Source organism: Entelurus aequoreus, linkage group LG04, assembly GCF_033978785.1.
Source record: "Entelurus aequoreus isolate RoL-2023_Sb linkage group LG04, RoL_Eaeq_v1.1, whole genome shotgun sequence".
NCBI lineage: Eukaryota > Metazoa > Chordata > Actinopteri > Syngnathiformes > Syngnathidae > Entelurus > Entelurus aequoreus.
In genome coordinates this window covers 88,598,542-88,624,362 of record NC_084734.1, presented here as the reverse complement: position 1 = coordinate 88,624,362, position 25,821 = coordinate 88,598,542, and the positions used below count along the sequence as shown (strand labels likewise).

Sequence of the window (25,821 nt, the reverse complement as noted above, 5' to 3'; positions counted from 1 at the left end):
GTATGTATGTATGTATTTATGTATGTATGTATGTATGTATATGTATGTATGTGTGTGTGTGTGTGTGTGTAAAGAATATAAATAACAGGGCTGCAGTGGTGCGTTGACATCATGTACCTTGCGTTGATGCGTCGAGAGAAGATAAGCGCACAAAGAAAAAGATGCCACTGTGTTCTAATTGATCAACCACTGATCATTGTTGACCAATTTCTGTTGAAAAGTTTATGATGCCATATGCCAATCAATACTTTTCAATGCTGATCACAAAAATGATCATTTATGGCTCATACTTTGCAGCTTGGTCAGTTTGTTGACAGGCGAGGCTACTTAAACGGTATTAAGACTGCTAGTAGCTGCAATACCGCTAACTGTTTGTGTACGTCCATACTCAATAAATAGTGGCCGCTTTAAATTAATATCACCACAATTGTGGCGAATGAACTACATTTCTTACCAGTTTTAATATCCCTGTGGAATTGGAGAAAGAGGCTGAAAATGCTGCACATCGCACAAGTAAGCAGCTTGAAACAACAGAAGAATAAGTGCTAAGTTCACTTCAACAGACTTCAAAGTCTAGAGAGGATAATATTACAGAAAGATGTTCATGTGTGTGTGTGCACCGCTGCTGTGTGTCTTGTCGAGTGCCAGACTGCCAGCAATCACAGAGAAAGGTGCAACGCTCCATAAGTCGATGCTATTGATACCAAGGGTAGTACAGTATATGAATGATAGTAGTGATTAGATCCATCCATCCATCCATCTTCTTCCGCTTATCCAAGGTCAGGTCGCGGGGGCAGCTCCTCCCGGGGGATCCCGAGGTGTTCCCAGGCCAGCCGGGAGAGATAGTTTTCCCAAACGTGTCCTGGGTCTTCCCCTTGGCCTCCTACCAGTCGGACGTGCCCGAAACACTTCCTTAGGGAGGCGTCCGGGTGCCATCCTGACCAGATGCCCGAACCACCTCATCTGGCTCCTCTCGATGTGGAGGAGCAGCGACTTTACTTTGAGATGAAATATCCTGTTTAAATTGGAACGAGGTGTGCAGTGAGGAAGACCCTGAGGCTGCACTGGACTTATTTATGTTAATGTACATGAGTGTTGTGGACAAGCATGCCCCTTTGAAGAAGTTTTCTGTCAAAACTAAGTCTGCCCCATGGATTGATAATGGACTTAGAAGTTTAATGACAGAAAGAGACATGGCTAAAAAAGCCTCCGTCAACTCTGGTTTAATTGATGACAGGCATAAGTACTGTTCCTTAAGAAACCAGGTCACAAAGTTAAACAAACTGAAAAAAAGGGAATATTACAAACAGAGGTTATATGATGTGAGATATGATAGCAAAAACTTATGGAATGTTTTGAATGAAATCATGGGTAGAAAGAACAATGTCTGTACACCTTTTGTGGAATCAAATGGGTTGGTACTCACTAAGCCATGTGACATTGCCAATCATTTTAATAACTATTATGTTGACAAGGTATCTCAATTAAGGCATGGTATGCATATATCCAATAACAACAAATCAGCTGACCTCATTAGGAATATTATAATGGATAATAAGGACTGTGAATTCAATTTTCATCAGGTTGAAGTCAGTGAGGTTGAGAGGTTACTACACTCTCTTCCTGACAACAAAGTAGCTGGTGTAGACAACCTGGATAGTAAATTACTGAAAATGACTGCTGGTATCATATCAGTGCCTGTTTGTCATATTTTTAATAAATGTTTACAAGTGGGCCTGTGTCCAAAGATATGGAAGGTGGCTAAGGTTACTCCTCTACATAAGGATACCAAATTGGCTTTCAATGAGGGCAATTCTAGACCAATAAGCATCCTACCTGGGTTATGTAAAATACTGGAGAAATGTGTGTATGCACAAATTCAAGCTTACTTTCAATCAAATGGGCTAGCAACTGATTCTCAACATGCATATAGAACGGGCCACTCTACGTCCACGGCTTTTATACAAATGACGGACGATTGGCTTAATGCTATAGATAATTCTATGTTGGTTGGAGCTGTGCTGTTAGATTTTAGTGCTGCATTTGACGTGATTGACCACTCTCTTTTAATTGAGAAACTTAAATGTTATGGTTTTAATACTTCAAGTTTAATGTGGATACAGAGTTATTTGTCCTCAAGATCACAACAGGTGTATCTTAATGGCAGCTTGTCTAATAGCAGAAGTTTGGATTGTGGTGTTCCACAGGGAAGTTGCCTAAGACCTTTACTTTTTTCTATATTCACCAATGATTTACCTTGGGCTACCGGGCGTGCAAGATTGGTTCTTTATGCTGATGATGCAACCTTATATCATGCTGCACCATCATGCAGTGTACTTAATGTAGTATTGAGTGAGGAACTAAAAGCTGTGCATGACTGGACAGTATGTAACAGACTTGTCCTTAACACCTCAAAAACAAAAAGTATTATATTGGGGACTAGGCAAGGGTTATCTTGTGACCCAAAGTTGGATTTGAGGCTAGGTATTTCAACAGTTCAACAGGTCAGAAGTGCCAAGCTCCTTGGAGTGATGCTGGACTGCACTCTATCCTGGTCAAATCATATCAGTGATATAGTTACAAAGATGGGAAGGGCTGTTGGTATTTCCAGGAAATGTGCTGGTTTGGCTGATCCACCTCTTCTTTGTCAAATTGTTAAGAGTTTAGTCTTGTGTCATATTGACTATTGTTCTACAGTCTGGGCGTCTGCTGCAAGTGGTGAGATCAGTAAGCTCCAGATTGTCCAGAATAGGGCAGCAAGGCTGGTTCTTGGTTGTTCACTAAGAACCAATGTGAACCAAATGCATGCTTCTCTTTCCTGGCTAACAGTGCAGAACAGGTTGTTGGCTAATACTCTTATATTGTTCAAATCAGTAACCGGTAGTAAAACTCCTGCTTTTCTCATGGCCCAAATAGTTCACAGTAGCACTATACATAATCACAATACCAGGGCATCCAGTGAGGGGCATTTTGTACTCCCTCGTCCCAGGAAGAATGCTTTGCGGAAATCTTTTATTTATAGATCTTTATCGCTCTGGAATAACCTGCCGCAAATTCTCACCAGCATTGAAAGTAAACAGGTTTTTAAAAAGAGAGTAATATTTTATCTGAGTTTTTAAATTAGTTTGCTCATTGATGATTTGTTTGGTTTTATATTGTGTAGTTATATTTATATGGTAATTATTATTCTGTGACTGTAAATTGTTTCCTTGTTTTTTTTATTGATGCTTTTATTTTTTTCTGTATTGTGTAGTTATAATTATATGCTTTTACTTGTAATTGTATTGAATTGTGGACCCCAGGAAGACTAGTGGGTTGTTGAGGCAACCAGCTAATGGGGATCCTTAATAAAAATCAAATCAAATAAAGCTTCTCACCCTATCTCTAAGGGAGAGCCCCACCACCCGGCGGAGGAAGCTCATTTCGGCCGCTTGTACCCGTGATCTTGTCCTCTTGGTCATAACCCAAAGCTCATGACCATAGGTGAGGATGGGAACGTAGATCGACCGGTAAATTGAGAGCTTTGCCTTCCGGCACAGCTCCTTATTCACCACAACGGATCAATACAGCGTCCGCATTACTGAAGACGCTGCACCGATCCGCCTGTCGATTTCACGATCCACTTTTCCCTCACTCGTGAACAAGACTCTGAGGTACTTGAACTCCTCCACTTGGGGCAAGATCTCCTCCCCAACCCGGATATGGCATTCCACCCTTTTCGGGACGAGAACCATGAACTCGGATTTGGAGTGATTAGATCGATTAAATCTGCTGTTTTTGTAAAAGAGAATAATGAAAAAGGCTAAATATTTACTTGATTTGTTACAGAGCCTTTATGTGTTGTTTTGCTGATTATAAAGTTGATTTAAAGGCCTACTGAAAGCCACTACTAGCGACCACGCAGTCTGATAGTTTATTTATCAATGATGGAATCTTAACATTGCAACACATGCCAATACGGCCGGGTTAACTTATAAAGTGACATTTTAAATTCCCCGGGGAACTTCCGGTTGAAAACGTCTAGATTTGATGAGGTTTGCGTGTGACGTCAATGGTTGGAAACGGAAGTATTCGGACACATTGTATCCAATATAAAAAGCTCTGTTTTCATCGCAAAATTCCACAAAATTCTGGACATCTGTGTTGGTGAATCTTTTGCAATTTGTTTAATGAACAATGAAGACTGCAAAGAAGAAAGCTGTAGGTGGGATCTGTGTATTAGCAGCTGGCTGCAGCAACACAAGCAGGAGGACTTTGATTTGGATAGCAGACGCGCTATCCGACGCTAGCCGCCGACCGCATCGGTGATCGGGTGAAGTCCTTCGTCGCACCGTCGATCGCTGGAACGCAGGTGAGCACGGGTGTTGATGAGCAGATGAGAGCTGGCGTAGGTGGATAGCTAATGTTTTTAGCATAGCTCCGTGAGGTCCCGTAGCTAAGTTAGCTTCAATGGCGTCGTTAGCAACAGCATTGTTAAGCTTCGCCAGGTTGGAAATCATTAACCGTGTAGTTACATGTCCAGGGTTTAATAGTATTGTTGATTTTCTGTCTATCCTTCCAGTCAGGGGCTTATTTCTTTTGTTTCTATATGCAGTTAAGCCCGATGCTATCACGTTAGCTCCGTAGCTAAAGTGTTTCGCCGATGTATTGTCGTGGAGATAAAAGTCACTGTGAATGTCCATTTCGCCTTCTCGACTCTCATTTTCAAGAGGATATAGTATCTGAGGTGGTTTAAAATACAAATCTGTGATCCACAATAGAAAAAGGAGAAAGTGTGGAATCCAATGAGCCAGCTTGTACCTAAGTTACGGTCAGAGTGAAAAAAGATGCGTCCTGCACTGCACTCTAGTCCTTCACTCTCACGTTCCTCATCCACAAATCTTTCATCCTCGCTCAAATTAATGGGGTAATCGTCGCTTTCTCGGTCCGAATTGCTCTCGCTGCATTGAAAAGTCAAAGACAATTTAGAGTGAAAAGCAAATTTTCATTTTCACTCGCATACAAAACATTCTAACTTGGATTGTTTCCCTGGCTTGGAGACTCTCCCGAAGGACAGTGCGGCGAAGACACAACAAACTCCCTTCTTGTCTCTCATGGACACACACCTGTTGTTGTTGACTTTGGACTTATCGGCTGCACAAGAATCAAGGCCCCGGAACAGAGACACACTGTAGGCTTACATACAAACAACATGCATCCACAAAAATATACGCCACACATACACCCCCCCCAACCCCCCAAACCCCCAAACCAAACACCCTCGACGCAAATCCCATAGGGGTGATGGAAAGATGGTCAGCGCCGAGAGCTGCGGCCTACCACCATTACTCCGCCACTTCCCTCTGTTGCTAGATATCTCGAGATGTATGTTGTAATATGTATATGTGCTTTGCTATGGAGGTTTTTTCCCACTCCAGACTGGGCCCCCTAAGGAGCCCAGTCTAGATTGTATTTTTTTTACTCATCCTTCCCCAGCGTTTTACCTTTTTCCCCATCTTTTACGGGGCGCCTTGTGGCGACCCATCAGCGTTCCTGTTCTGTAACCCTGTACACTGTTTGTTGGTCTAATCTTGAACGGGTTTGTGCTGAAAACAAAGTTTCCTTGTACTTGTGCAATGACAATAAAAGACCTATCCAACATATCCTATCCAAAACAATGGGGAAATGTGAGGAGCCTTTCAACCTGTGACGTCATGCTACTTCCGGTACAGGCAAGGCCTTTTTTTTATCAGCGACCAAAAGTTGCGAACTTTATCGTCGATGTTCTTTACTAAATCCTTTCAGCAAAAATATGGCAATATCGCGAAATGATCAAGTATGACACATAGAATGGATCTGCTATCCCCGTTTAAATAAAAACATTTCATTTCAGTAGGCCTTTAAAATGAAAAATCATTTAGAGACCTTTGAATATTTTAAAGTAATAGGAATAAGCGGTAGAAAATGGATGGATGTATGGATGTCAGTCCCACTACTAGTTTACTTCCCAAAATGTAAGGTGATTTTATGGTTCATTTTTTAGATCATAGCGTCAATAGCTCTGACCATAAATATGATACAATTTACAGTTATAACATGTGATGGTATCAGCTGATCTCACTCTCTTTTGTATCCCCGAACCCAACATGCATTTAAAGTTTCTACATACACCAACAAGTTGTTTTGTATATAAAAATGTGTGGTGGAGGGGTCGCACTAATAGCCAATGAAAACCTTAGACCTAACCTAAGTAATAAATATAAATCATTTGAGGTGCTTACCATGAGGTCTGTCACACCGCTACCTCTCTATCTGGCTATTTTTATCACCCCCCTGGGCCCTATTCGGACTTTATCAGTGAATTTTCAGAGTTTGCCGCTGATCTAGTGACGCACGCAGATAATATAATGGGGGATTTTAATATCCATATGAATACCCTGTCAGACCCTCCATGTGTGGCGCTTAGGGTTGGGTATCGTTTGAATTCGAACAATTCCGATTCCGATTCCGATTCTTTGTTTCGATTCCGATTCCTGACGATTCTCGATTCAGATTCTTTTAAGAGGCAGGGTCAAAAAAAAGTTTAGGATATTTTAAATGAGCTAGCTAACCTACAGTCTTTCTCAATGAAATAGTCTGACATTCTCCATCAATTTTAATTCTATTAACTTTTTATGAACTTTACTATAAATTCCTCACAGGGCTGTTTTCAACTAGAATATAAATATCAAATATATGAACTTGAATATAAATATTATAAATTATGAATACATTTTCCCAGGGGTACACTTTCCTCAAGAGAGCTTTATTTTTGAAAACCTCATGAAAACACATTTACACACACAAGTGTATGATGCTGCAGGTACTTAAAAATGTTACCGTGCTCCCACTGATGGGCTAACCTGGTGCAGAAAAGCTGAGAAACAACTTGCAAAACCCAGTCCAGATTAGCAGCAGGTACAGTATAAAATCAGAGACAGTTTTTGTTCAGGCAGGATGTGTGAGCGTTCTGGACAGATAGTGTCTCCTGCTGTGGAAAATACACCTTCGCTGGGTGTGGAAGAAGCTTGAACGCATAAATAGGAGAAAGCGAGATATGACAGCAAAGGATAAGTCTTTTGTTGGTTCCACCGGACCACCACCATGCAGCAGGGTCGTCAGACATAAGTATCGGTGGAGCGTCCCGGTACATCTGCAGCTCTCTCTCCACTCCTTTCTTGATGGACATGGAGCTCTGTTATTTCGCGGTTATTTCATTTTTTTTGTAAAGTAAAGCCACACTTTCGACCGCCGGCGCCCGCTATCCATGCTTGAGCTTGACTGACTCGCTCGGCTATGCTAACACTTCCGGCGGTGGGCGCTTCTTTGTTGGTGTCCGGGGCTTCTTCTTCCGGTTCGGCAGACATATTTTTTTCCGGTCGGCGGACTGGTATCGAAAATAGGAATCGAAATTTAAACTTTTGAACGATTCCGGGAGAATCGGAAAGTTAGTCCCGGTTCCAATCGATACTCGATACTCGATACCCAACCCTAGTGGCGCTCCAGACTATAATTGATAGCTGTGGTCTTACACAAATAATAAATGAACCCACGCATTGCAACGGTAATACGATAGACCTAGTTATTGTTCTGGGTGTCGCCTCCTCCAAAGTTATGGTCCAAAGTTATACGCATCATTACTTTATAAAATTTTAAGTTCTGACTCATTGTCAACAAGCTACAAATAACCAATGCTTTAGCAGCCGCAACATTAATGCGGTCCTGCGCAACGCCATTGATAGTATAGCACCGCTAAAGCTAAAAAAGGCCCCTAAAAAGCATTCATTAGAAAGGAGATTAAAGATAACGAGTCCCAGATCCAACTGGTTTCTATTAACGCAGATACGAATGTATATACGACGGATATTGCCCTCCAAAATAATCTCTCCCTTTTTGAAGAAATAACATTGGAGGAACTCTTGCGACTTGTAAATGGGACAAAACAAAGCACATGTCTACTTGACCCTCATCCTGGGTAACTTATCAAGGAGCTGTTTGTAGTATTTGAACCATCAGTGATAAATATTATTAACTTATCACTTTCCTCTGGCACTGTTTTTGTATCATTCTGTGATTATTCATCCTCTGCTCAAAAGACCTAACCTCGATCATGACCTCATGGTAAACTACCGGCCGGTGTGCCACCTTCCCTTTACCTCGAAAATCCTCTGAAAAATTGTTGCACAGCAGCTAAATGAACACTAAGCGTCTAACAAACTCTGTGAACCCTTTCAGTCCGGTTTCAGGGCAAATCACTCTACGGAGACAGCCTTCGCAAACATGACTAATGATCTATTGCTAACTATGGATGCTGATGCATCATCCATGTTGCTGCTACTTGATCTTAACGCTGCTTCCGATAAAGTCGATCATAACATTTTATTAGAACGTTTCAAAACACGTATTGGTATGTCAGACTTATTAAAATAGGAGTTAAACCAAGAAAAGGATGACAGGATGCAGTGCGTTTCCAAAAACAATGTGACCTCAGAGTATGTTAAAGTATCGTGCGGAGTTCCACAGGGTTCGGTTCTTGGCCCTACATTCTTCAGCATCTACATGCTGCTGCTCGGTGACATCAAATACGGTGTTAGCTTTCACTGTTATGCTAATGACACCCAACTCTACATGCCCCTAAAGCTGACCAACACGCCAGATTGTAGTCAGCTGGAGGCGTGTCTTAATGAAATTAAAACAATGGATGTCCGCTAACTTTTTGCAACTCAACGTTAAGAAAACGGAAATGCTGATTATCGATCCTGCTAGACACCGACACCTATTTAATAAAACCACTTTAACATTTGACAGTCGAACAATTACACAAAGCGACTCGGTAAAGAATCTGGGTATTATCTTCCACCCAACTCTCTCGTTTGAGTCACACATTAAGAGTGTTACTAAAACAGCCTTTTTTAATCACCGTAATATCGCTAAAATTCATCCCATTTTGTCCACCAATGCTGAGATCATTATTCATGCGTTTGTTACATCTCGCCTCAATTACTGTAAAGTATTATTTTCACATCTCCCTATGTCTAGCATTAAAAGATTACAGTTGGTAGAAAATGCGGCTGCAAGACTTTTGAGAAAGAAAGTTTGATCATATTACGCCTATACTGGCTCACCTGCACTGGCTTCCTGTGCACTTAAGATGCAACTTTAAGGTTTTACTACTTACGTATAAAATACTACACGGTCTAGCTCAAGCCTATCTTGCTGATTGTATTGTACCATATGTCTCGGCCAGAAATCTGTGTTCTAAGAACTCCGGCTTACTAGTGATTCCCAGAGCCCAAAATAAGTCTGCGGGCTATAGAGCGTTTTCTGCCGGTAACAGTTAGAGATGCTACCTCAGTAGAAGCATTTAAGTCCCATCTTAAAACTCATCTGTATACTCTAGCCTTTAAATAGACCCCGTTTTAGACCAGTTGATCTGCTGTCTATTTCTGCTCTGCCTCCCTCTCCTGCGTAGAGAAGTTATCAGGTGACCACGGATCAGCCTCCGCGGATGAGTCCGCTAGCTGTTCAAAGTTGGGACCCAGGATGGACCACTGCTCTTTGCATCAGTTGGTGACGTCTCTGCGCTGCTGACTTGTCTCCATTCAAGATTATCCCCTGCTGGTGGATGGACTGGTCTTTCACATTATGAAGTCGGGACCCGGGGTGGACCACTCCTTATGCATCAGTCCGTGACGTCTCTGAGCCCTGACATGTCTACATACAAGATGATCCCCTGCTGGCCTCACTATGGACTGGACTCTCACATTATTAACCGTATCCACACTGCATCTATTGCTCTGGTCACCCAGGGGCGGGTCCCCACATATGTGGTCCCTTCCAAGGTTTCTTGTTGTTCCCATTGGTTTGAGTTTTTTTATTGCCCTGATTGGGGATCTGAGCCGAGGATGTCGTTGTGGCTTGTGCAGCCCTTTGAGACATTTGTGATAAAGGGCTATATAAGTAAACTTTGATTGATAGGTGTTATTTTGATCAAATTGTACAAATTCAAGGGCCTTTGATTTTTGTGCAACTGTGCTACTAGAAACGATAGAGATGGGCCTAAAATCAATGAGTCCTTTATTCTCATTTTCTGAAATGGCTATTAAATTCGAATTACTCCGTTATTTTGTTGTACCACCCTAGTAATTTCCTAGATTATTGATTCACAAACTGTAGTATGCGTACCACTCTTATCTAGTGGTACACCAAATAATCTCTTGATTAAATATTCAAACTCAAACTGTGTATAATGTTACAGTGGACAAACCTATTAAATATACTTGTTAAAAAAGTCTCTGCATTGTTTTTAATGAATGTTTAGACCTACTACGCTACTGTTTTTTAATGTTGGTCATTAGGAGGGTACTTGGTGAAAAAAGTTTGAGAACCTCTGACATAGATAATGATTTTTATATATTTCACTTTCTCTTAACAGAGCCTCGCCATGTCAGATGGAGGTGAGCATGAAATGTCAACATGTCTACCAACCCTGGAGTGGAACAAGCCCATGCATGCAACAAAATCATATCGCAGTCTCATTCTTGGTCACAGTCAGCTGTGCGGGTAAATAGGTGTATGTTTTCTGGCTATATACAGAGTTGAATATGTCTGCACGGAGCAGTGCAGGCAGCAGCTCCAGCCTCCCTGCGACCCCAGGCGGAGAGGCCAGCCCAGCTAACAGTGTGTTAAGCTGGGCTGTCTCCTTTGAAAAGCTCCTGGAAGACCCCTGTGGCGTCAGCTATTTTACTGTAAGATAATACTAAAACAGACTTTTTTTTGTTTTTTGTTTTTTTTAACTCTCACTTGGTAGGTGTGCCTATAATGTATTTGTCTGCAGGCCTTTCTGAGATCTGAGGTGAGTGTGGAGAACATTTTATTCTGGCAGTCATGTGAAAAGTTCAGGAAGATCTCAGCCACGTCACTGGAGGAGGTATGACTGATTTCCCTCCCTTTTTGATATTTAACTCGGGTGTGGTGATGTAGTTGCAGTAAGCAAATTGGATAACCCTAATTATAGTCAAGAAAATGTCATCAGATTAAAGTGAATCGTGTTTCAAGTAGGGCTGCAACTAACGATTAATTTGATAATCGATTAATCTGTCGATTACTACTTCGATTAATCGATTAATAATCGGATAAAAGAGACAAACTACACTACCGTTCAAAAGTTTGGGGTCACATGTAAATGTCCTTATTTTTGAAGGAAAAGCACTGTACTTTTCAATGAAGATAACTTTAAACTAGTCTTAACTTGAAAGAAATACACTCTATACATTGCTAATGTGGTAAATGACTATTCGAGCTGCAAATGTATGGTTTTTGGTGCAATATCTACATAGGTGTATAGAGGCCCATTTCCAGCAACTATCACTCCAGTGTTCTAATGGTACAATGTGTTTGCTCATTGGCTCAGAAGGCTAATTGATGATTAGAAAACCCTTGTGCAGTAATGTTCACACATCTGAAAACAGTTTAGCTCGTTACAGAAGCTACAAAACTGACCTTCCTTTGAGCAGATTGACTTTCTGGAGCATCACATTTGTGGGGTCAATTAAACGCTCAAAATGGCCAGAAAAAGAGAACTTTCATCTGAAACTCGACAGTCTATTCTTGTTCTTAGAAATGAAGGCTATTCCACTAAATTGTTTGGGTGACCCCAAACTTTTGAACGGTAGTGTACATTTCTATCCTTTCCAGTATTTTATTTAAAAAAAACAGCATACTGGCACCATACTTATTTTGATTATTGTTTCTCAGCTGTTTGTAAATGTTGCAGTTAGAGATGCGTTAAAATGTAATATCGGAAATTATCGGTATCGTTTTTTTTATTATCAGTATCTTTTTTTAATATTTTTTAAAAAAATTAAATCCACATAAAAAACACAAGATACACTTACAATTAGTGCACCAACCCAAAAAACCTCCCTCCCCCATTTACACTCATTCACACTCATTCACACAAAAGGGTTGTTTCTTTCTGTTATTAATATTCTGGTTCCTACATTATATATCAATACAGTCTGCAAGGGATACAGTCCGTAAGCACACATGATTGTGCGTGCTGCTGCTCCACTAATAGTACTAACCTTTAACAGTTAATTTTACAAATTTTCATTAATTACTAGTTTCTATGTAACTGTTTTTATATTGTTTTACTTTCTTTTTTATTCAAGAAAATGTTTTTAATTTATTTATCTTATTTTATTTGATTCATTTTTTTAAAAAGTACCTTATCTTCACCATACCTGGTTGTCCAAATTAGGCATAATAATGTGTTAATTCCACGACTGTATATATCGGTTGATATCGGTATCGGTAATTAAAGAGTTGGACAATATCGGCATATCGGATATCGGCAAAAAGCCATTATCGGACATCCCTAGTTGCAGTTTATAAATAAAGATTTATTGAAAAAAAAAAAAAAAAAATTTTTTTTTTTTAAAAGCCTCTGCGCATGCGCATAACATAGATCCAACGAATCGATGACTAAATTAATCGGCAACTATTTTTATAATCGATTAGTTGTTGCAGCCCTAGTTTCAAGTTAGATTCACACTTTAAGGAGAGTATCCCTGATGAAAGGGTGGTATTTCCAGCTAAAGGCAGAAGCTCGCTCCATCTATGAAATGTACTTGTCTGAGAAGGCTCCCCACTCGGTCAACATTGATGACACAGCCAGGACAGACAAAAAAGACTTGGAACAACCCACGCCTGAGATGTTTGACAAGGCTCAAGCACAGGTCTGTTTGGACACACTCCCAGAAGCCAACAAGGACTCATAGTTGTCCGGCGTTTTTTTTTAAATTTCCCCCTCGTGTGTTCCAGATCTTTAAGTTGATGAAGATGGACAGCTACAGACGCTTTGTGCACTCGTCCCTCTACCATAGCTGCACCTTGGCAAGTGTAGAAGGCAAACGTTTACCTCAGCACTCCGCACAACCTTTCCGCACAATATCCTGGGAGGATGTGGCCTCCAGAAGCCCAAATTTAAGTGATAAAAAGGTAGCATCAGGCAGGAAAGGAAATTTAATTAAAGAATGTCAGTGATTTTGTTTACATAACTGATTTAAGATATGAGTTTTAATAGTCTTGTAATAATATTACATTCTCAAACAGGGCAAGTCACACTGCAGCAGTTTTCCAGGTGGCAAGCTCTCCTTGGATAAGCAGCAACAGAAAAGAGGATCCTGGGGAGGTGGGGCCTGCTTTTTGTAGAGCTTGTGCATCCAAGTCAGACCTTTTGGAAATCATTCTTTGGTTTTTTTCTTTGCCTCATCTCCACAGATATGTCCCAAAGCAATGTTTCCCCTTCTGTCAGAAAGGCTGTGAAGTCGAGCAGTAATGTGGAGCTTGCCTCCCTCTACAGGACAATAGAGGTCATTACATCTTAAGATGTTTAAACATAAAGGCATGTTGAGAATTAAAGGCCTACTGAAAGCCACTACTAGCGACCACGCAGTCTGATAGTTTATATATCAATGATGAAATCTTAACATTGCAACACATGCCAATACGGCCGGGTTAACTTATAAAGTGACATTTTAAATTTCCCGCCACACTTCCGGTTGAAAAACTCCTTTGGATATGATTTATGCGCGTGACGTCACAAAATCCACGGAAGTGGTTGTACCCCATCGACCCGATACAAAAACCTCTTGTTTTCTTTGACAAAATTCCACAGTATTCTGGACATCTGTGTTGGTGAATCTTTTGCAATTTGTTTAATGAACAATGGAGGCTGCAAAGAAGAACGTTGTAGGTGGGATCGATCGGTGTATTAGCGGCTAAGTACAATACTTACAGCAACACAACAAGGACTACTTACTACGCCTAGCCGATGCTTGCCGCCAAACCCACGGATGAAGTCCTTCGTCGCGCCGTCGATCGCTGGAATGCAGGTGAGCACGGCTGTTGATGGGAAGATGAGGGCTGGCTGGCGTAGGTGGAGCGCTAATGTTTTTATCATAGTTCTGTGAGGTCCGGTTGCTAAGTTGCTAAGTTAGCCTTAGCGTCGTTAGCAACAGCATTGTTAAGCCTTACCAGGCTGAGAATTATTAACCGTGTAGTTACATGTACATGGTTTAATAGTATTGTTGATCTTCTGTCTATCCGTCCAGTCAGGGGTTTATTTCTTTTGTTTCTATCTTCATTTGAGAACGATGCTATCACGTTAGCTCAGTAGCTAAGTGTGTCACCGATGTATTGTCGTGGGGATAAAAGTCACTTTAAATGTCCATTTCGCGTGCTCAAGAGGATATAGTATCCGAGGTGGTTTAAAATACAAATCCCTGATCCACAATAGAAAAAGGAGAGAGTGTGGAATCCAATGAGCCAGCTTGTACCTAAGTTACGGTCAGAGCGAAAAAAGATGCGTCCATCACTGCCTCTCAAGTCCTTCACTGTAATGTTCCTCATCTACGAATCTTTCATCCTCGCTCAAATTGATGGGGTAATCGTCGCTTTGTCGGTCCGAATCTCTCTCGCTCCATTGTAAACAATGGGGAATTGTGAGGAATACTAGCTCCTGTGACGTCACGCTACTTCCGGTACAGGCAAGGCTTTTTTTTATCAGCGAGCAAAAGTTGCGAACTTTATCGTCGATTTTCTCTACTAAATCCTTTCAGCAAAAATATGGCAATATCGCAAAATGATCAAGTATGACACATAGAATGGATCTGCTATTCCCGTTTAAATAAAAACAATTCATTTCAGTAGGCCTTTAAGTCTAAATATTGATTGTTTAAAACTATTTTGTATGTACACTTAAGAATGGCCAAGCAAGTCCTCGCTCCCCAGAGCAGGCTGGTGTCCTTGGAGGACGCTGTGGGATGGAAGGTGGCTACTGCTGCGTCTACCTGCCTGATGGTAGTGCCTCGCTGGTGCCAACGCGTAATGGCGTGCCCATCAGAGACATGCTGTCCGGCCTTTGTGAGAAGAGAGGCTTCTCGTTGAAAGATGTCATCATTTACCTTCATGGCAAGGACAAAGTGAGTGCTTGGCCACGCTGCCTTAAACACACGACTGGTGTCCTTTGACCTTTTCCCCAAATTTGCTCAGCAACAGCCGTTATGCGATGACTTCCTTCTCCATGCGTCACTAACTTGAAATGAAGCCTTAGTGAATGACGCCATCTCTGAAAGTCAAATTCTGTGTCTGCCGCAGCAACCATTATCACTGGATCAGGACTGCGCTGTGCTGAGAGATCAGCAGGTCTTGCTTGAGCTTCGGGTGACGTTTGTGTGAGTCAACTTCCTTGGCACTTTTTTTTTATTTTTACATCCTTCCATCCATTTTATACCGCTTGTCCTTCTCGGGCTCGCGGGGGGGTGCTGGAGCCTGTCCCAGTTGCACTCGTGCGGAAGGCCGGGTACACCCTGGACAAGTTGCCACCTCATCACAGGGCCAACACAGAGACAACATTCATACTCACACACATATATTTTTTCAATAACTCTTGCTCACCCGAGAAGGTTTGCGCAGACTAGGGCTGCAACGAACAACTATTTTGATAATCGATTAATCTGCCGATTATTACTTCGATTAATAATCGGATAAAAGAGACATAAACTACATTTCTATCCTTTCCAGTATTTTATTGAAAAAAAAAGAGCATACTGGCGCCATGTTCTTTCAACTTGCCAAATAAAACAATCCACTTTATTTATATAGCACATTTACACAACAAGAATGTTTCCAAAGTGCTGCACAGCCATGTTAAAAACAATATTAAAAACAATATTAAAAACAATATTATGCTACACCATTGACTGAATAAAAACAAAGAATAAATGAATAGAAAACCAATACAGAGACAATATAAAAAATAAATATGATTAAAAACGATTTTAAAGGGTAAAACCAATTAAAACAGTAAAATAGACATCAAAATTGATTAAAAAAAAACACAGAGGACAACAGAGGACAGAAGACCACACAACTCACCTAGTGTTAAAAGCCAAAGAATAAAAGTGGGTCTTAAGACGAGACTTAAAACACTCCACTGTGGAAGCAGTTTGAACATGGAGGTGCAGAGTGTTCCAGAGTTTAGGGCCGACCACAGAGAAGGCCCTGTCTCCCCTGGTTTTAAGTCTCGTCCTGGGCACCACGAGCTGGAGCTGGCTCTCGGACCTCAGAGCGTGCGCAGGAGTGTAAATTTGGATGAGGTCCGAGATATACTGAGGTGCCAGTCCATGTAAAGCTTTAAAAGCAAACAGCAAGGATTTAAAATCAATTGTAAAATGAACGGGGAGCCAGTGCAAACTCCGAAGAATTGGGGTTATATGCTGGCGTTTCCTGGCCCCTGTTAAAAGTCGTGCTGCCGCCTTCTGGACTAACTGCAACCGGGAGAGAGCTTTTTGGCTAATGCCAGCATAAAGTGCATTGCAGTAGTCCAGGCCACTTGAAATAAAAGCATGCACCACTTGTTCAAAAAGGTTAAAAGATAAAAATGGTTTTACCTTTGCTAAAAGACGAAGATGATAAAAACACGATTTTAAAACGCCATTGACTTGTTAGTCAAATTTAAAATGGCTGTCTATGGTGACGCCAAGGCTGGTGACTTTGGGACGCACATCATTTTGCAATGGTCCCAAGTCAATGAGGACCGGACCAAAAACTGAAATTTCCGTTTTTCCCTCATTCATTATTAAAAAATTCTGGGCTAACCAAGCCTTGACATCACATAGACAGTTGAGAAGGCGTGTCAGGGGGCCGGGGCCTTTTGAAATTGGCATATACATTTGGCAGTCATCTGCATAAAAGTGATAAGACACTCCATGTTTCTTAAAAATCTCTCCAAGAGGGAGAATGTACAAGGAAAACAGGATGGGGCCTAGAATGGATCCATTCTAGGCCCTTTGTAACAAGGAAAATGTTACAAAAATGCACACTTTTGACACCCCTGCTATAGATAATGAAAAATTAAATCTGATAAATCTATGGATAAAAAGCAGAGCCTGGCGACGCATGCGCGTTTATCATAACTCTCTCGCTCTCTGTCTCTGCCCCTCCCTCACCAATGCTGCTGCGCGCACAATTATTTTAGTTTTTAACCCCTTCTTAACCCTGATTGATTGATTGAAACTTTCATTAGTAGGTTGCACAGTGAAGTACATATTCCGTACAATTGACCACTAAATGGTAACACCCGAATAAGTTTTTCAACTTGTTTAAGTCGGAGTCCACTTAAATTGATTCATGATACAGATATATACTATCAAATATATACTAACATCGTAATACAGTCATCACACAAGATAATCATCAGAGTATATACATTGAATTATTTACATTATTTACAATCCGGGGTGTGGGATATGGGGGGGGGGTTAGGTTTGGTTGGTATCAACACTTCAGTCATCAACAATCAGCATCAACAACTGCATCATCGGAGAAATGGATATTGAAACAGTGTAGGACTGACTTGGTAGGATATGTACAGCAACTAGTGGACATAGAGACATCAGAAAGTATAAGAAAAAGTGTCTACATTTGATTGTTTACATTTGATTATTTATAATCCGAAGAGGTATTATGTGGAAGGGAGGGTGTTAGTTTAGGGTTGTAGTTGCCTGGAGGTGTTCTTTTAGTGCGGTTTTGAAGGAGGATAGAGATGCTCTTTCTTTTACACCTGTTGGGAGTGCATTCCATATTGATGTGGCATAGAAAGAGAATGAGTTAAGACCTTTGTTAGTTCAGAACGTACGTTGTTAATACACGCAACCATAACTCAAAATGCCGGACTTTTGAGGCATTTAAGAAACACCGCCCCGCAAAAGAGGACATGTCCGGTGAAAAGAGGACGTATGGTCAGTCTATCCTAGCCCGGTCGCAGCGATCGGTTTCACCGGACATGTCCTCTTTTGCTAGCATGCTAGCAGCTAACGGGCTACTATAGACTGACCATACGTCCTCTTTTCACCGGACATGTCCTCTTTTGCGGAGCTGTCAGGGCGGAGTTTCTTAAATGCCTCAGATGTCTGGCATTTTGAGTATTGTTTACACAACGTGCAGTACGCTACTTAATATGTCCGTGTGGAAACTCGTTCGGTGCGCCTCCGCACCGAACTGAAACCCCCGTACCGAAACGGTTCGATACAAATACACATACCGTTACACCCCTATTATTTTGATTGTTGCTTCTCAGCTGTTTGTAAATGTTGCAGTTTATAAATAAAGGTAAAAAAAATAAAATACATAACATAAAATAAACGTAGCCTCAGCGCATGCGCATAGCATAGATCCAACGAATCGATGACTAAATGAATCGCCAACTATTTTTATAATGGATTAGTTGTTGCAGCCCTAGTGCAGACCCTTTAACATGGCACCCCTTACTTTTGGGGGGAAGTCCATGTTTTAACACCTAACATTGATTCAGTAATGATTTCCGTAATTTGCAATGTAGTAAATGTGAATTATTTTAATTATTCTGTGACTGATTTGAATATGATGTTGCTGTCACACATGTTTTAGTTTTTTTAGCCTTTGCTTGTGTGTTTCAGACTGGAAAATGCCTTTACGGGTAAGACTGGGGGTATAATGGCAAAGTCCAGTAAGACACTGCAAGATGCGCTGTCAACTGTCTTACAGAAACATAGTCTAAAGCCTCACGAGGCCCACGTCACTATTGTAAGTATTTCTGTATCTATGTAGCTATGATAAACTGATGTTCAGTTCGGTTTCAGTTTATTTGAGATATGCATACGATACAATGTAAAGCATCACATATTTTCAGTTGTTTCATTACAGAACGTCCAAAGAGTAAGAAGAAGCTGAGCTTATTTAGTCCTACCCCTTTTCATACCATAGCAATTTTATCCCATTTCCTTGTTCTCGAACAGAACAGTGAATAAATAAATAATTTATAAATACAAACCCTGTTTCCATATGAGTTGGGAAATTGTGTTAGATGTAAATATAAACGGAATACAATGATTTGCAAATCATTTTCAACCCATATTCAGTTGAATATGCTACAAAGACAACATATTTGATGTTCAAACTGATAAACATACAGGTTTTGTTGCCATCCAAGCAACGTTACCATGGACGCCCCTGCTTATTTCAGCAAGACAATGCCAAGCCACGTGTTCCATCAACGTGTCTTCATAGTAAATGAGTGCGGGTACTAGACTGGCCTGCCTGTAGTCCAGACATTGAAAATGTGTGGCACCTAAAATAGCAGAAGGGAGACCCCCGGACTGTTGAACAACTTAAGCTGTACATCAAGCAAGAATGGGAAAGAATTCCACCTGAGAAGCTTCAAAAATGTGTCGTCTCAGTTCCCAAACCTTTACTGAGTGTTGTTAAAAGGAAAGGCCATGTAACACACTGGTGAACATGCCCTTTCCCAACTACTTTGGCACGTGTTGCAGCCATGAAATTCTAAGTTAATTATTATTTGCAAAAAAAAAAAAAAGTTTATGAGTTTGAACATGAAATATGTTGTCTTTGTAGCATTTTCAACTGAATATGGGTTGAAAAGGATTTGCAAATCATTGTATTCCGTTTATATTTACATCTAACACAATTTCCCAACTCATATGGAAACGGGGTTTGTAATATACCATAGTTAACAAATATTAAATACATAAATAATTTATCTAAAAAAAAAAAAAGGGTTCAAGATGTTCTTCATATTTGTTCTTCTGTGTACTTTGTGAACACTAGTTTGAACAGTCTCTTAAACTGAATCATATTGGTGCTTTGTTTGATTTCTTTGGTTAATCCATTCCATAATTTTATTCCAGATATGCTAAAGGTTTTAGCTTAAAGGCTTATCAGAGACCAAAAGTTGCGAACTTTATCGACGTTGTTCTATACTAAATCCTTTCAGCAAAAATATGGCAATATCGCAAAATGATCAAGTATGACACATAAGATGGATCTGCTATCCCCGTTTAAATAAAAAAAATTCATTTCAGTAGGCCTTTAATTTAGTGTTTTGATATGTCATCTTAGTGACATCATGCACAAAAGTGCACTTTATTTGTTTTAAACTATTGTAGTGGCGATCTGTACAAAAAGTGCACTTTAATTTAGTGTTTTGATATGTCATCTTAGTGACATCATGCACAAAAGTGCACTAATAGCTTGTTTTAAAATGTCTCTGACAATCTTGCACTTTCTTGTTTTGGAAATGACATGAATGTTTGTGCCACTGCTTAATAACTGTTTCATAAATACACTTTTGCTAAATTGACTTAGTTGTGATTTCCCTCTCTGCATGAAAGTCTAAAATAAGCATATATTAATGCAGTATGAAGAAGAATGTTTTAATGTAGACACATAGAATCATCATACTGCTGTGATTATATGCATCAAGTGTTCATTCAAGGCTAAGGCAAAATATCGAGATATATATCGTGTATCGTGGCATGGCCTAAAAATATTGAGATATTAATAAAAGGCCATATCGCCCAGTCCTAGTAGGTTGTGCCATAAGGGAATTATGTCCCAGTTGTTTAAACACGTTGTTGTTTTTAACGTCGACTTAAAAGTAGAGTCATTGAGAGTGGGATTATGATGCATAAACTGAAATAGAGGTAGAAGGTTCACTTAATCATGATTTAGATTTTTTCTATAAGCGCCCAGGGGCCGTACTTATCAAGCTTCTTAGAGTGCCATTTTCCACTTAAGTCCTGAGAATTTGCGAAATTTAGTCCTACTCTCAAACTTAAGAATAAAAGCTTTTTATCAACGTTCTTAAGTCTAAGAATCACTCCTACTCTCCACGATATTTAAGAGACCTTCAGAGGTGTCTTAAGTGGTTAGGAGTTGCCAGCAGGGGATGGCACTGAGGCGAGAGAGACGTGCGCGAACGTTCAGGGAACGGAACAATGTTTTGTTTTTTTTGATGACGAGCAGCTGATCAAACGGTATCGTTTAGACAGAGCGGATATTATTTTTGTCACAGATTTAATACTTTTCGATTCCTTGTTGATTTCTGCATGTGTCTGCAGTGGGCTAGTATATATAGAGCCACCCACACCAGTTTCAAATTAGTTGCCTAATTAATGAATTGGAAAGAAAATGTTATGAGAGTAGCGTATGTGTGTGGCCGTGAGGTGAGTGACGTCAGTGAGTGTGTGGGCGAGAGAAGAGAGGGAGCGGTAGCGTGAGTGCCGGCGGGGACTAGTTTGTTTTGTATTATTTTGTAGTTTATTGTCAAAATATACACTCCAATTGTCCACTTAAATATTTCCAAGATATTTCTTTATTCTTAGACAACGGATTCCCTTCCGTGATTGGTCATTTCTATGGACACAGAAATGACGTCACCTAAAATTGCGTTTACGGCACATAGTAATGTCGTAATTCAGCTCTGAGTGTGACACTTAAGATTCAGTCCTACACTTCGCTGAAAGTGTGAGTAAGACGCTTGATAACTAACTTTTAAGTGCAGCTTTCAGCGAAGAATTTATTTACTCTTAAGTCAACTCTTAGCAGACTTCTTAGGAGTCATTCTAAGAAGCTTGATAAGTACGGCCCCAGGTATATATATCTTTGCTAACTGAAGGTTGTAAGTCAGCAGTGTGCCTATTAATGATCATCATAAAGCTGTAATTCCACTGTGACCACTGAAACTTCTTTGTCATTTTGTTGTCGTAGGTTGGAAGTGATGAGGCTGTGAACATGAACACTAATGTGTTCAGACTGGCCAATAAGATGCTACGGCTTGAAAGAGTCAAAGGTATATTGTCAATTCTATAAATTTTTTTAGGCTTATTTGACTTTTGTTTGCAGGAGGAGTTTGACTGTTGCTAATTTTTGCAAACACAACATTATGGTAAAAATAAAGTAATAAATGGCTGATAAAAGAACGTACCACATACTTGCCAACCCTCCCGTTTTTAGCGGGAGAATCCCGGTATTCAGCGCCTCTCCCGACAACCTCCCGGCAGAGATTTTCTCCCGACAAACTCCCGGTATTCAGCCGGAGCTGGAGGCCACGCCCCCTCCAGCTCAATGCGGACCTGAGACTGAGTGGGGACAGCCTGTTCTCACGTCCGCTTTCCCACAATATAAACAGCTTGCCTAACGAATTCAAACGAATGGAAACAAGAATTTCAGTTCATCCAGGACAGTTGGAAGGGGAAGGTGTATGTTGCCTGTAAATATGTAGAACAGACTTCTCCATTGAACACGGTGGCCGAAATGATATACTCATCATGAACGGAGAAGTTAAACAGGACAATACTGCCATCTAATGGATCGCCACCGGAACACTAAAATTCAAGTATTTCTTTTATGTAAATAAAATAAATATATATATATATATATATATATATATATATATATATATATATATATATATATATATATATATATATATATATATATATATATATATATATATATATATATATATATATATAAAAATATATATATATATATAGCTATAATTCACTAAAAGTCAAGTATTTCATATATATATATATATATATATATATATATATATATATATATATATATATATATATATATATATATATGAAATACTCGAGTTGGTGAATTCTAGCTGTAAATAACCAAGCCCCACCACCTTCCCCCCACCTCCCGATATTGGAGGTCTCGAGGTTGGCAAGTATGACGTACCATACCCATAATGTGTATGGTATGTTGTTTTTCTTCTGTTTAATGCAACTAGTATTGTGGCCATGGCTTTCTGTGCATTGTTTGTACATTGGATTTTAAAAACTAACAGCGTTTCTTGGCTAGGGGGCAAGAAAGTCTTTTCACTGTCCTAGTTTTTCTCACATTACTGTCTGTGCATTTATCTTTCTCTTACTCTTGTGTTTCTTCTCTGTGATACTGAAGTGTCTGGTTGCATTTGGTTTGTTGAATGGAATGCCACGTCAAGACCACACACCTCACTTGCCTACTGCTAAGACACCAGAACAAACTTCACTTCATATCAGTGATCCTCACCTCAGTTTCACACACTGTCTATAGCAGGGGTCACCAACGCGGTGCCCGCGGGAACCAGGTTGCCCGTAAGGACCAGATGAGTAGCCCGCTAGCCTGTTCTAAAAATAGCAGCACTTACCAGTGAGCTGCCTCTATTTTTAAAATTGTATTTATTTACTAGCAAGCTGGTCTCGCTTTGCCCGACATGTTTAATTCTAAGAGAGACAAAACTCAAATAGAATTTGAAAATCCAAGAAATTTTTTTTAAAGACTTGGTCTTCACTCGTTTAAATAAATTCATAAATTTTTTTACTTTGCTTCTTATAACTTTCAAGAAGACAATTTTAGAGAACAAATGCAACCTTAAAAATGATTTTAGGATTTTTAAACAAATATACCTTTTTACCTTTTAAATTCCTTCCTCTTCTTTCCTGACAATTTAAATCAATGTTCAAGTAAATGTATTTTTTTTATTGTAAAGAATAATAAATACATTTTAATTTAATTCTTCATTTTAGCTTCTGTTTTTTCGACGAAGAATATTTGTGAAATATTTCTTCAAACTTATGATTAAAATTCAAAAAAATTATTCTGGCAAATCTAGAAAGTCTGTAGAATCAAATTTAAATCTTATTTCAAAGTCTTTTGAATTTCTTTTAAAATTTTTGTTCTTTTGTTAGAAATATAACTTGGTCCAATTTGTTATATATTCTAACAAAGTGCAGATTGGATTTTAACCTATTTAAAAAATGTCATCAAAATTCTAAAATTAATCTTAATCAGGAAAAATTACTAATGATGTTCCATAAATTATTCTTTTTAATTTTTTCAAAAAGATTCGAATTAGCTAGTTTTTGTCTTCTTTTTTTCGGTTGAATTTTGAATTTTAAAGAGTCGAAATTGAAGATAAACTATGTTTCAAAATTTAATTGTCATTTTTTTCGTGTTTTCTCCTCTTTTAAACCGTTCAATTAAGTGTAAATATCATTAATTATTAATAATAACATAGAGTTAAAGGTAAATTGAGCAAATTGGCTATTTCTGGCAATTTATTTAAGTGTGTATCAAACTGGTAGCCCTTCGCATTAATCACTACCCAAGAAGTAGCTCTTGCTTTCAAAAAGGTTGGTGACTCCTGCTCTATAGGAAGAGATGTTTATCTAGATATAGCGTCGCTGTAACCCAAGAGAACTAATTTGAAAAAACTGAGAATATCTATCCATTTTCTACCGCTTGTCCGTTTCGGGCCAGCTGCACTCGGGTGCAAGGCAGGGTACACCCTAAACAAGTGGCCACCTTTTCGCTGGACCAACACAGACAACACTCACATTCACACATTAGGGCCAATTTAGTGTTGCCAATCAACCTATCGAATAGGGCTTTTGAAAATCAGCGGCAGACTCAATATTTGTGTATACTGTAATGGAGAGTGCCCCTTTTGTTTCATTCAGTCGAAGAAAGACTGCAATTTAGTTCCCAAAATGTGCTTTTTAAATGAATTAATAAATGCTATACTACAAATTTGGTATTGTTCACATAGAAAAATGTGTTATTTTACCCAGAGTGCTGTGCCTCAAGCACATGCTGCACATTCATATATTTATTTTAGCTTTTTAGTGTATGATGCTGTAGAGGTTGCCCTCTAGTGGGTTCCTCGGTCCACCACACACTGCCACGAGAGCCCGGAATTCAGGGTACCACACTGTTTTATTTTCATAAATGTGGAGAGGCTTTTGCTTTCCAGAAAAATGTCTTTCTCTTTGTTCGTGTCTCTATCTCTCTCTCTCTCTGGCTCCCACTCCAACTTCAACCGCGTGTCTCATCCCGGCTGCTGCTAATAAAGGCGACAGGTGATTAGATAACAAGGCCCACCTGGGCCATCTACTCACCTGTCCCTGTCTTCAAGGCTGGTCCTGGCACACCTCGTTCCGCGGCAGGCCCGCAGGCCACGCCCCCCTCCACAGATGCATAGTGGAGTTTGATATTGTGTGTTACCACAGCAGGAAGTGACTTAACTGTTTTGTTTGAGCAGGAGAAGACCAAAGCAACATTCCCAGAGCTAGTGGAACTGCTGCAGCCACACAGGTGAGGTTTTCGTTAATAATCAGATGGTCAGCCGAAAACTAAATGGAACGTAAACATACACTACCGTTCAAAAGTTTAGGGTCACATGTAAATGTCCTTATTTTTGAAGGAAAAGCACTGTACTTTTCAATGAAGATAACTTTAAACTAGTCTTAACTTTACAGAAATACACTCTATACATTGCTAATGTGGTAAATGACTATTCTAGCTGCAAATGTCTGCTTTTTGGTGCAATATCTACATAGGTGTATAGAGGCCCATTTCCAGCAACTATCACTCCAGTGTTCTAATGGTACAATGTGTTTGCTCATTGGCTCAGAAGGATAATTGATGATTAGAAAACCCTTGTGCAATCATGTTCACACATCTGAAAACACTTTAGCTCGTTACAGAAGCTACAAAACTGACCTTCCTTTGAACAGATTGAGTTTCTGGAGCATCACATTTGTGGGGTCAATTAAACGCTCAAAATGGCCAGAAAAAGATAACTTTCATCTGAAACTCCACAGTCTATTCTTGTTCTTAGAAATGAAGGCTATTCCACTAAATTGTTTGGGTGACTCCAAACTTTTGAACGGTAGTGTAAATAATGCAAAACACCCAAAAATGTCTACATAAAAAGAACAAAACTAAATTGAACGTGAACATAAATAATGCAAAACTTTTCAAAAATGTCCACATAAAAAGGACGCAACTAAATCGAACGCAAAAATAAATAATGCAAAACACCCAAAAATGTCTACATAAAAAGAACAAAACTAAATTGAACGTGAACATAAATAATGCAAAAACCCCAAAAATGTATAC

At 39.7% G+C, this 25,821-nt stretch overlaps 1 protein-coding gene across 3 annotated transcripts in view; it reads left to right on the top strand.

Moving 5' to 3' along the window:
- The window catches only part of rgs14b (regulator of G protein signaling 14b), a 35,524-nt gene that overhangs the window by 7,699 nt on the left and 2,004 nt on the right, over positions 1-25,821 (top strand). For all 3 annotated transcript variants that reach the window (XM_062045943.1, XM_062045941.1, XM_062045944.1), the window contains exons 2-13: positions 10,454-10,475; positions 10,615-10,766; positions 10,856-10,948; positions 12,615-12,758; positions 12,844-13,020; positions 13,135-13,213; positions 13,303-13,394; positions 14,787-15,005; positions 15,181-15,257; positions 18,522-18,648; positions 21,631-21,712; positions 24,962-25,014. In XM_062045943.1, the coding sequence (XP_061901927.1) occupies positions 10,454-10,475; positions 10,615-10,766; positions 10,856-10,948; positions 12,615-12,758; positions 12,844-13,020; positions 13,135-13,213; positions 13,303-13,394; positions 14,787-15,005; positions 15,181-15,257; positions 18,522-18,648; positions 21,631-21,712; positions 24,962-25,014 (1,317 nt within the window). The remainder of the gene's footprint in view (positions 1-10,453; positions 10,476-10,614; positions 10,767-10,855; positions 10,949-12,614; positions 12,759-12,843; positions 13,021-13,134; positions 13,214-13,302; positions 13,395-14,786; positions 15,006-15,180; positions 15,258-18,521; positions 18,649-21,630; positions 21,713-24,961; positions 25,015-25,821) is intronic.